Source organism: Pinus tabuliformis, chromosome 9 (genome assembly GCF_031772625.1).
Source record: "Pinus tabuliformis cultivar Carrire ecotype Pingquan chromosome 9, CPIR1, whole genome shotgun sequence".
Lineage (NCBI taxonomy): Eukaryota > Viridiplantae > Streptophyta > Pinopsida > Pinales > Pinaceae > Pinus > Pinus tabuliformis.
This window is the reverse complement of record NC_142307.1, coordinates 864,833,249-864,844,776: the sequence shown is the minus strand read 5'-3', so window position 1 is coordinate 864,844,776 and position 11,528 is coordinate 864,833,249. Positions and strand designations below refer to the sequence as shown.

Genomic DNA, 11,528 nt, shown 5'->3' with positions numbered 1-11,528 from the left:
TTTCCATATTTATCTCATTTACAAACCCCTCAACCCCATCCCATTATTATTACAATAAACACAATAATATATCACCGAGGAAAGAGTTCAAAATTGCGAAAACAAAAAACGCACAACAACCTCTGGTCCCAACATGACAACATGAATGAAGTAGGTCTCTCATGTTGGAGATGATTTAGGGGTTATTCCATGGCCTTCTCTCCCTTTGAAACCCCCCAACCATCCCTGTAATAATTTATTATATTATCTTTAACGATGCTACTTTTACTCTCAATCTTTAACAGCTACCGGCCTTCCCTCTTCAAAACCCTTATATAGAGTGTTTTCTCTCCATCGACCTCAAAAACCCTTATATAGAGTGTTTTCTCTCCGTCGACCTCTTTGCCCTTTGCCTTCGAAGCATTTTTGCACAGTTAAATCCTTTGTCCAAAATCCTCGGGGTTTCGCATTCGTATCTGATATTGGGCGAGTTTCTGGCATATTTTGGATCCATCGATTTCATTCGAGCCCTCCCTCTGTGCACTATATGGTATTGGGATGGCTGGAACTCAGGAGGATCCTGTTCTTACACGGGCAATAGATGACGATTCGAGAGAGAACGAGGATGATGCCGGAAAGGAAGAGGACACTGGAGCTCAGGTTGCACCCATTGTTAAGCTTGAGGAGGTTACTGTCACCACGGGCGAAGAAGAGGAGGATGTCCTTCTTGACATGTAAATTTCTTAATCCATGGCTATTTCATGATTTTGTTTTCTCAGTTGAAAGTTGTTTTCATGGCCTCTTCGGTGGCCCTTTTCCTGTGCACATAAATGGGACCTTGACTATAAGGAAGATGCATTTGGGCAGTTATTTACTTCTAATTTTTCTCCTTTTTAGTAAGATCTGTTTTTATCGAGTTCTCGATGTTTTGTTCGCTTGTTGATGATGATCGGATTTGTCATTTCAATGGGGTGCTGAAGAAACTCTATGGTAGATGCATTTAGCGGGCTATGGTTTGTTTTATCGGGTAATTAGGGTTTTGCTTTTCTGTGTATTTTGTGAGTTTCTTGTTGTTTTGATGTCCCATTGATATTTTGATCAGCATTTTTTGATCTCATTATGGTCTGTAATAATTGTTTTCCTATGTTGATAGGCTGCCGATGAAGATTTTTTCGGGGATGCATTTGACGGTTTATTTGTTATCATTGGGGGTTTTGTATTTTGATGAGTCTTTTTATATTTTGTTGAACTATAGGCCATCCTTTTTTCAATGTCTTTGAAGAATCTATGATGGTTTCTCTGTTATTCTGGTTTAGTGGGGGGTGTGATGGTCATTTGTTATTGTTAAGCATACGGGGTTTCGTATTTTTTGGTTTTTGGATTAGCCATTGAATACTGAATTGGGCCTATTTGATAATCTGTCTTTTGGTTATTGGCATTAGGGTGATTTGTCTTTTTATTTTGTGAGGTGGTATGATTCAGGCATATGTCTGTTTTGGTCTTCTGTCAACTGTTTTCGTTGACTTTCTATGATGTTTTGAACAGGCTGTTGATCATTTCTGTACTTTATGGGGATGTATGGGATGAGCATTCTTTTGTTATTAAATAGTTGATGATTTGTATTCTTACATGTTTGATGTTATTATTGAGCTTTTTTGTGGGATCCTTTTCGGTAATGTTAAGGAATATCTCTTGTGTTTTTAATAGGTCGTTGGTAATTTATCTTTGAATGCATTTGATATGGTGGGATATTGCGGACGTTACTTCTAATGGATGCCATGGGCTCTTAAAATGATCCTAATGCAGTTTCATTGTTTATTAATATTCCCATTCTTTTTTATATGTTTGACCCTGCAGGAAGGCGAAGCTGTACAGGTTTGACAAGGATGGGAATCAATGGAAGGAACGTGGTGTAGGAACAGTAAAGTTTCTTAAGCACAAGGATACTACAAAGGTTCGGCTGGTCATGAGGCAATCCAAGACATTGAAAATATGTGCAAACCATTTAAGTATGTAAATTTGTTTGTTTGTTTTTTTTTTTTGTGTAATTTCCCCCCTGAGATTGTAATAGCTTATCTTACGTCCAAGTTTTAAGAGGCTTTCTGTGCCGAGAATTTGTGTTGATCCTTATTATCTGGATTATATTGTTTTTTTTTTTTTGCCTTGCAGTTCATTCCCCAATGTCACTTCAGGAGCATGCAGGTAGTGATAAAACTTGGGTCTGGCATGCAACTGATTTCTCAGATGGGGAACTGAAGGAAGAACTCTTCTGCATTCGTCTTGGCTCTGTAGACAGTGAGCACTGTTCTTAGACTCTTCTAATCCTTGTTATGATCTTTTCTTTGTGTCTTGTATTTTTCTTTGATAAAATCAATGTTTGAGTACCTATATTCTTGGATCATTTCATTGAAGGGTTGATTTTGCATATGTTCTTAGGATGCTTTTGTGCAGATTATAGTGGGTTGGTAAGGGATCCCCCTCCCCAAACACCCTATCAGCATAGTTAAGACTTGAGTTTAGGGTGGCTTTAATTATCTCTGGTAATAGCAAATGATAAGGAGGATTGTGCATAACCCACCCCCTTTTTGATTCCAATAAGCAGAGGTGGTCACTATGGTAATCCGATTTCAATTTGTAGTTAGAAAATGGGGTCACAACTTTCCATATTTTTTGTTTTGTTTTGTCTTTTTACATCAAACAATAGTATATTTATTAGAACGATAGTCAACTAAACAAACAGGAAACAATTTATTTGACAGGTGGAAGAAGTGATAGGCTTAGAGCAATTGAATTGTAGGCCATGCTTCTTGACAAATTGATGAACAGATGTCTCCTTACTTGAGATTTAGGTTGGCACCATGGCACCATCTTGTCCATCATTATACACTAATCTTGTCATTATCTTTTTCACTGTGAATGACTGGCCTGTTCCCTGCAAATAGATCTGGGCATAGAGGAGCCAATCCAAGAACAGTAATCTCTAGCACAAGACAATATTAATGATCTAAATACCTAATCCTGAAGCTTGAGTTTGATTTTTCTCTACTGGTTCTGAATCTCTGATTGAGAATCTCCCACTCGTCATTATCAAACCTTCTCCTTCATCATTGGCATCAGCTGCACTGCTGAGGTACTTTGGTTGGTTGTCATTGGACTTGAGAGCTTGAAGTTTCAAATGATTATAGTAACAGACATCCAGAAAAGCCAGTCCACACCCACTCAAGTTTATGACTGTAACCTTTTCATTTATTACAGATAAAGATTATGTTATGAGCAGCCAGTCCTTGACAAGACCAGCAACATTCATAGTCAAGGCTGAAGTCTTTCCTATCAGAAGAAACACTGCAAGATTAAGAGCCAAGGCACAAGCAGAAATGTCATGTAATCCAAATCAAAGGAAGAGGCCCTGATTATCAGAAATGGGTATTCTACTAAGGCCCAGGGGGTGCTGAGAAAAACAAGGCAACAAGGAGCAACAAAGATGTGATGGGATTCAACTTAATCCTTTTGATGTTCGTGGAATTTGTATGAGAACCAATTGGGTAGTCTCACATGCAACTGCACTTAACTGGAGAATCACCTCCCATGCATTCATCTTGGCCTCCCCATAAGCTGAAATAGTAACTCCAATGGATATGGCCAACATATTGGCCTCGGGCTCACCTTTATAAGCTTCTTTCTTCAGGGAAACCACAATCAAATACAAAACAATGGGAATTAGAGCTTTCAGCATTTGAAATAATGATACTGAGAGGAAAACATAGGCAGAATTTGAAAACTAGAGACCCAAAGAATACACTTATCAATACTATGGGTTCAACGAGCTTGAAGACTCTTACAATAGCAATAGCCAGTGTTGAGTAGAAGCCCATGTGAATCATGGTGGGACTGATCACACTAAAGTTGTCAAGCAATGGCAACTCCAATGGATATGGCTAACATATTGGCCATGGCCTCACCTTTATAAGATTCTTTCTTCAGGGGAACTGCAATCGAATGCATATCAAATGGGCACAAGAGCTTTCAACATTTGAAATATCGATACTTTGAGAGACATGCACCAAGGGCTGCATCATTTAGGATTTGTACTCAGTTTAGGTGTCATATTCAAGGGGAAGTTGTTATGCTTTCCACCACTTCATAGATTGTTAGAGTGATGAACAAAAGAGGCTCCCTCTTGAGGCTAGATTATGTCATTCATATCAGCTGTGTTGTTGATGTCCTAGCTCAGCCAGGTCTTGCCAAAACTCTGTTGAGGTTCAAAATTTATTATAAACTGAAATGTCTTCACAAGAATTGACCTCATAAAATGCCATAATCACAAGATATGCCATACATGGCTGTGATTATGGCTCGCAAGACCCTTAGACTTTGAGCAATGAGGCTCGCAACCTCACTTATGATTATGCACTCTACAATTCTGTGACCAGCTGAATGTCAAGCAATTGAACCGCGATTTAAATCCTATTTTGTCAGCAGTAAGTACTATACTTTGTCTTTATTTAGTGTAGAGAACCAAGCACTTATTCTGCTCATCTATAGAAGGGACAATGGTTGTTTGCCTATGAGGTATAAGGAAATCCTATCAGATGTTTTGTATTTTCGTATGGAATTGAATCATACTCCTGCACACTGTAACATTCATATATATCAACCTGTAGAGGCTTTAATAACACCTGGTATTCTGGTTAGTGATTTTATTGGACCTCATGTGCATATCCTACATGCACAGGATGGACTATTCATATGTTACAGGGTATTATTCTTATTATTTAGGGTGCACATCTTCAGGTGCTCAAGAACGATTACTAGAACAGTCAGTTAATTCTGCAATTTAAAGGATGAAAAAGGAGGTTATAGGAGTCTAGTTTTGGTTCTCATCCACAATGTCACACTAGTCTGCCTGGGCATGGTTCTCATGGTTTAATAGTGACTTGAGGAGTCATAATACCACAGATCACTGAACACGAACAGCTAAGGTAGCCCAAGGACAATAGCCATCTTTACACATTAATTAACAGGTCTTACATTAATTATCCTAGGGGGTTTTAATACTTCCAAATGCTTAAAAAACAGTTAGCAGAGCATTCACATTACACATTCCAGCAATCTTTTCTATAAACCAACCAAATGCAGTCAGGAGAGCCCTCCTTTTAAACTATACAACCTTATTGTTAGTATGATCAACCTTATTTTAATATATAGTGTGACAAACCGTATCTGACAGGCAGGTGGAAAACTTTTCTCGCAATTGACTAAGCGACGTCCTGCGAGCCAGACTTGAGACAGAAACCCTCGTCAGAAGTATATGCTTGGCTCTTTTCCAAACAAATGAAGAGTCAATGAGGTTTTGTGTAATCACTTCTGGTATCGTATTGGGTTAACCCACCCCCTTTTTGATTCCAATAAGCAGAGGTGGTCACTATGGTAATCCGATTTCAATTTGTAGTTAGAAAATGGGGTCACAACTTTCCATATTTTTTGTTTTGTTTTGTCTTTTTACATCAAACAATAGTATATTTATTAGAACCATAGTCAACTAAACAAACAGGAAACAATTTATTTGACAGGTGGAAGAAGTGATAGGCTTAGAGCAATTGAATTGTAGGCCATGCTTCTTGACAAATTGATGAACAGATGTAGTTCCTCGTGTAAAGTATCACCTTAAATCATACAGTTAAAAAATAATAAATCTATGGTTAGTGTGTCATTTTTAAAACTATTTCCAGATCCCATGGAAGTTTGTAAAGTTTCACCTTCAATGATAGAACGTAATAAAACTATGCTTACTGTGGGTCACAGTGAACCATGCCCAAGTCCCAATGGAAGCTTGTGGGTCAGTTTCATTCAGATGGGGATATCATACCTGATATTCACAGCAATGTGGGTCTCTCCAAACATCTTACGCTATAGCATATACCCTTTCTTCCTCACAGACAGCATGAAATGCAGTTTGCACATTGACATTGTGGCATACAGAGCATATGAAGATGTTTTATTACAATGCAAGAACACTGGTATCATTCACATGGATAATCTGGGCATCCAGCTTTGGTGTGTTGGGTGACATTGGTGTGAACTGGGGAATTCTGTCATCACAAAGACTGGCTCCCTCTATTGTTGTGAAGCTGCTACAGGCCAATCACATTATGAAAGTGAAGCTCTTTGATGCAGATCCCAAGGTCTTGGAGGCTCTGATCGGCTCTGATATTCAAGTCATGGTCGGCATTACTAATGACTTGCTGGAAACTCTCAGTTCGTCTTCTGAAGCTGCTGACATGTGGGTTCGTGACAATGTCGTACGCTATGCTTTCAATGGAGGAGTCAATATCAGGTACATCCTTATATTTTGGCTTTCCATGTGTCTGTACCAGCTCTATTTTATTAGTAGTTTTGGAAATCTGATAGTCCACTACACTATAACTAAGAACAGCTCTCTCCAGCAGGTACTTACATCTGAGAAGCTCAACGAGTTACTGAAGCTAATAAAATAGTTCATAGAATCTCAAGACCTCAATACAAAGGTCAAAGTTTAAACTAGGTTATTTTCATGCTGTATAAGTTCTTGATTTGAGTGGAAATTTGGGAAACAAAAGTTATTTGGTGATCTGGCTTCTCTGTCATTATATTCCTTAGTTCTTTGAGGTAAACTGTATATATATCCAGCATTCAGATCATGTTGGTCTATTGGCATATAGTACAATGTTTTAACTTTTCACTGAGTTGCAAAACTCTTTGATTTATCCTGGGTTTTCCGAGTTTATGATTTCCCAGTTTTTGCTAATTTTCTCCTGAGCTTTCCGAGTTGATGACCCCTACCGATTTTTGCACCAAACTAATAACTTCCTCTATGATGTAGTTAGAATCCATAGTTTAAGGAGATTACATATCTGCGTCACCCATTGAGACCATGTTGGGCTGTTGGGTGGTGTTACAATTTCAATGATGCTGCTCTATGGCCTAATATCTTCCTTATTTGATGACGTTAATTTGTTACAAGTAGTTGCTGCAGTATATGGCTTTTAACATTTATAGACACAATTTTATTCGGTGCATCTACTGCTGCTGGATCATTTTGCCAACCAACAATTAGAAGGTCATCCTTCGCTTATCCCTGTGTTTAGGGGGAGACGTCATGCTAATCTTGAGCTTGCCAAGGCCATGCAGCTCTAGGTTCTCTGATTGTCAGGAACACCCATATTTGTTACATGAGTCCAATCGAAACTTGAATAACGTCATGGGATATGAAATTGGTATCATTGGTTTTTCATCGGTACCATCCGAGCCACAGTTTGCCAATTTTTGCCAATTTTTTTTGCCGATGTTTCCGAGAAGATATTTTCTGTACCCTCTGCCGATTTTTTGCCGATGCCAATTTTTTCAACACTGTGCTCGATATAGAAGGCATCCTAATTGGTTGATCAAAATATAGGGTGAATGTCATAATCAGACAGATGCTATGGTTAGCCATTTTGAGGTGTTTGTTTTATAGACTTCATTGGTTGAGCACATTGGGTACAATGACTAACAACATATAACGTGTTGATCCAACATTCTGGATCATGTGACTATGAAGGGTTACGACCCAACAGTCTGGACTGACGTACACCAACTAAAGTCTTAGTCACTAGTTGTCGCTTTCTTCTATAACGTATTGAGCTCTCACACACATACACATACAACTTTCTAATGATTCTCACATAGACAAACTCTAATGCACTCTCAAAACCAGATCACAATGGGCTCATGAAAACTTCGCTTTCATAACAGAACCAAATTCACTTAACTAGGTCTGGCAGCCCAACTGGCACACAGACCTAAATCTTAGCTCTCATAAGCAGCTTTGGTGCCAAGTTCCAACTTAATAATTGCGTGAACAGTAATGCAATTCTAGACTAGTAACCGTGAAAGAATATAAGAAGCGTAAATCAACTATTACATTCCAGTTATAACATCTCAAATGATTAAGCACATTGATATAGTTCATCTCTAACCATAATATAAATTACATAGCAGCATGCAAAATGGGCTCCGGACCGCAATACCTATCATTTAAAAGACAAGGGCTGTCAAACAAGTTGCCAAAGGATGGATTCACCTCCCAGCCGTAGACATTCCTACATGACTGTTACACCCAAGCAGGGCTAATGATATGATAAGGGAGCACAGTTACGGGAGCATACCTCTCTCAGTGTCACAAATTACAAACAGTTTTACAACAGAAATCACCTAGTTGCACCTAACCAGGTTTAGGTCTTCTTGTTGGCCTCAACTAACTCATGTGAAAATCAGTATGCTAGCCCAAAACTACCTTGCTGATCCCAACTAAATAAAGGTAAGAGATATGCTAGATCAGGCTTTTGTAGGAGAGCACTTCTACTGGCTCGCAACATCACTTATGATTATGCACTCTACAATTCTGTGACCAGCTGAATGTCAAGCAATTGAACCGCGATTTAAATCCTATTTTGTCAGCAATAAGTACTATACTTTGTCTTTATTTAGTGTAGAGAACCAAGCACTTATTATGCTCATCTATAGAAGGGACAATGGTTGTTTGCCTATGAGGTATAAGGAAATCCTATCAGATGTTTTGTATTTTCGTATGGAATTGAATCATACTCCTGCACACTGTAACATTCATATATATCAACCTGTAGAGGCTTTAATAACACCTGGTATTCTGGTTAGTGATTTTATTGGAACTCATGTGCATATCCTACATGCACAGGATGGACTATTCATATGTTACAGGGTATTATTCTTATTATTTAGGGTGCACATCTTCAGGTGCTCAAGAACGATTACTAGAACAGTCAGTTAATTCTGCAATTTAAAGGATGAAAAAGGAGGTTATAGGAGTCTAGTTTTGGTTCTCATCCACAATGTCACACTAATCTGCCTGGGCATGGTTCTCATGGTTTAATAGTGACTTGAGGAGTCATAATACCACAGATCACTAAACACGAATAGCTAAGGTAGCCCAAGGACAATAACCATCTTTACACATTAATTAACAGGTCTTACATTAATTATCCTAGGGGGTTTTAATACTTCCAAATGCTTAAAAAACAGTTAGCAGAGCATTCACATTACACATTCCAGCAATCTTTTCTATAAACCAACCAAATGCAGTCAGGAGAGCCCTCCTTTTAAACTATACAACCTTATTGTTAGTATGATCAACCTTATTTTAATATATAGTGTGACAAACCGTATGTGACAGGCAGGTGGAAAACTTTTCTCGCAATTGACTAAGCGACGTCCTGTGAGCCAGAGTTGAGACGGAAACCCTCGTCAGAAGTATATGCTTGGCTCTTTTCCAAACAAATGAAGAGTCAATCAGGTTTTGTGTAATCACTTCTGGTATCGTATTGGGTTATTGTTAGAAGCGATAATTGGATTCGGATTCTCATCGAGTGAGTTGTTCTGCTTTCTCAATTTGAGAGGGTTTGTTTGGAGGGAAAAACGAAAGAGGACATACAAGAATAGGGAGGGGAAAGATGCAGAGGAAGAGGATTGAGAACATTGTCAGCAGGCAGGCTACATTTTCGAAACGTAGGTGGATTGTTGAAGAAAGCTTACGAGCTCTCGGTGCTCTGCACTGCAGAAGTTGAACTTGTGATTTTCTCCCTAGCAGGAAAGCTCTATGAACTGTTTTTTAGTGCAAATCCTACTATTTTGATTCTAATAATCATGGCTATGCAAACCTCATGAGATTCTTACTAATAACCCCGGTGGTGCAAGCCCTAGTAAGCTCGATGTTGAAAAACTTAGTGTAAAACCTCCAAATCGCTGGTTTTGTTGTAGTGCTTATTGGAGAGTATATAAAAAATTTCACACCTTTTTATGAGATATGGGAGGAAAACATGTTAAAGATTTTTAATAAATATAAAATTTCCAAAATGATGCTAGTTACGTGTGATTCTTTTTTCATTGTTTGTGATTATGAAAAATGAAACTCAATGTTTTTTCATTAGTGCACACATATTTCATTCCAGAGCCGATAACAATAAAAGTGAAGAATTTATGGTCCAACGTTATAATTAAGGGAGATGTTTAAGGATGACGTTTGAATTTTGTTTTTCATTTTAAGACATTTGGAGCAAATATTAGGAAGGACTTTGAGAAAGGATTGTCCTTGATTTTCGAAAATGGAGTTGTTCCTTTCTAGCCATATGCCCCAAGTGACCATCAAAGGGAGAGCTCATATGTTTTTTGGATGTTTTCTTTATAGCCATTTTTTTACACATATCCATAGAGTCCCCATGCCATTGATGTGAATTACTTGTTCGGTTTTTTTTAACCAAAATTTTTAACCAAACAAGAAAAATTTAAAAAATGCCTCAAGATCAAAGACTGAAACAAAGACCTATTGACATACCTTTTAAAGTATGGAAAGAACTTGTAAAATCATATGAGAAGTTGGATGCACAAAGAAAAGCCGACAATGAGAGCATTCAGGTATTGAATTTTTCATTAAACATTATTTAGAATGTATTAATACTTATAAGTATCTTAGACATGTATTTGTGTGAAAATAAATTGAATTGGTTTATGTTTAAGGACAAGGCATCCAAGGCGAGGTTAACCAAGACAAAAGTCACTCATCGTAGTGGCCAGAAAGGTTTAAAAGCACTAATAACAACCTTTGTAAGTATATTAAACATGTGATATTTTTTTAATAGATTTTGTACTAGAAGAAAGTCATTGTTATCTAATTTCTCCCTATTTACTGATTGATAGGAACTAAAATATGGAAGACCTCCAAATCATTTGGAAAAGGAGGTGCTGCAGCAAAAGAGATGGGTTGAATTTGTTGTTTGGATGGACTCTATGGTATATAATCTTAGTTGGATTTCCAATATACTTTTAAACCATATTTTCATTTTATTTTTTAGTACTATTAGATATTATATCTTACCTCATTTTATGGTTAACATTGTATAACAAAAACATGCGTTGTGTTATGTAATTAATACTAACATGTAATATTGATTTTTTTTGTCAGAATGCTATAGGTAATGATTGCCAAGACGATGATCCAAATTATGTTCAACATATATCAGGAGATGATGAGGATGAGGATGGGGATGATGGTGGTGAAGGAGGAGATGATGATGATAGTTGCGGTGTTGGTGATGATGTGGATCAGAGTAATGAGGATGGTCAAGATGATCATGAGGATGATCTTGGTGGTGGTAGCTAGGCATGCACATGCATTGTTTTTTATGAAGAAATTATTGTGTAGAATGACATTGCTATGTTTAGATGGGTGTTGTGAATTTACTCTATATCAATGAGACATTTTGATTTTGTAATCATACGATGAGTTTGATTTATGTATGTTGTTAATTTATCGTAGAATAACGATATTCATGAAATATTTTGATTTGTTAATCATATTTGAATTTTACTTGTTTTGATTAAAAATAATACTGATTTTATTAGTATTATGTTGCTATTTTATACATGTTTTGAAAATTGTTAATGACACATTGTTATTTTTTTGGATGGATGTTGTCAATTTCTCTTAAATTTCTTTACAA

At 37.3% G+C, this 11,528-nt stretch overlaps 1 protein-coding gene across 5 annotated transcripts; it reads left to right on the top strand.

Moving 5' to 3' along the window:
- Positions 1–213: 213 nt before the first annotated feature.
- Positions 214–11,201, top strand: LOC149151515 (ran-binding protein 1 homolog c-like). Of its 5 annotated transcripts, none has more exons than XM_089438374.1 (5): positions 214–713; positions 1,837–1,988; positions 2,149–2,274; positions 10,546–10,632; positions 10,726–10,807. In XM_089438374.1, exons 1-4 carry the CDS (start codon positions 538–540, stop codon positions 10,593–10,595), a joined length of 504 nt encoding a protein of 167 aa, XP_089294500.1. In that variant the 5' UTR covers positions 214–537; the 3' UTR covers positions 10,596–10,632; positions 10,726–10,807. The 5 variants fall into 5 exon arrangements, 4 of the variants coding, with proteins under 4 accessions (XP_089294500.1, XP_089294501.1, XP_089294499.1 ...); XM_089438373.1 differs by lacking the exon at positions 10,546–10,632 and adding an exon at positions 10,991–11,130 and having other exon boundaries at positions 231–713; positions 10,726–10,818; XR_016262312.1 differs by lacking the exons at positions 1,837–1,988; positions 2,149–2,274; positions 10,546–10,632; positions 10,726–10,807 and adding exons at positions 5,782–6,313; positions 6,426–8,440 and having other exon boundaries at positions 222–713.
- The last annotated feature ends 327 nt before the right edge of the window (positions 11,202–11,528 follow it).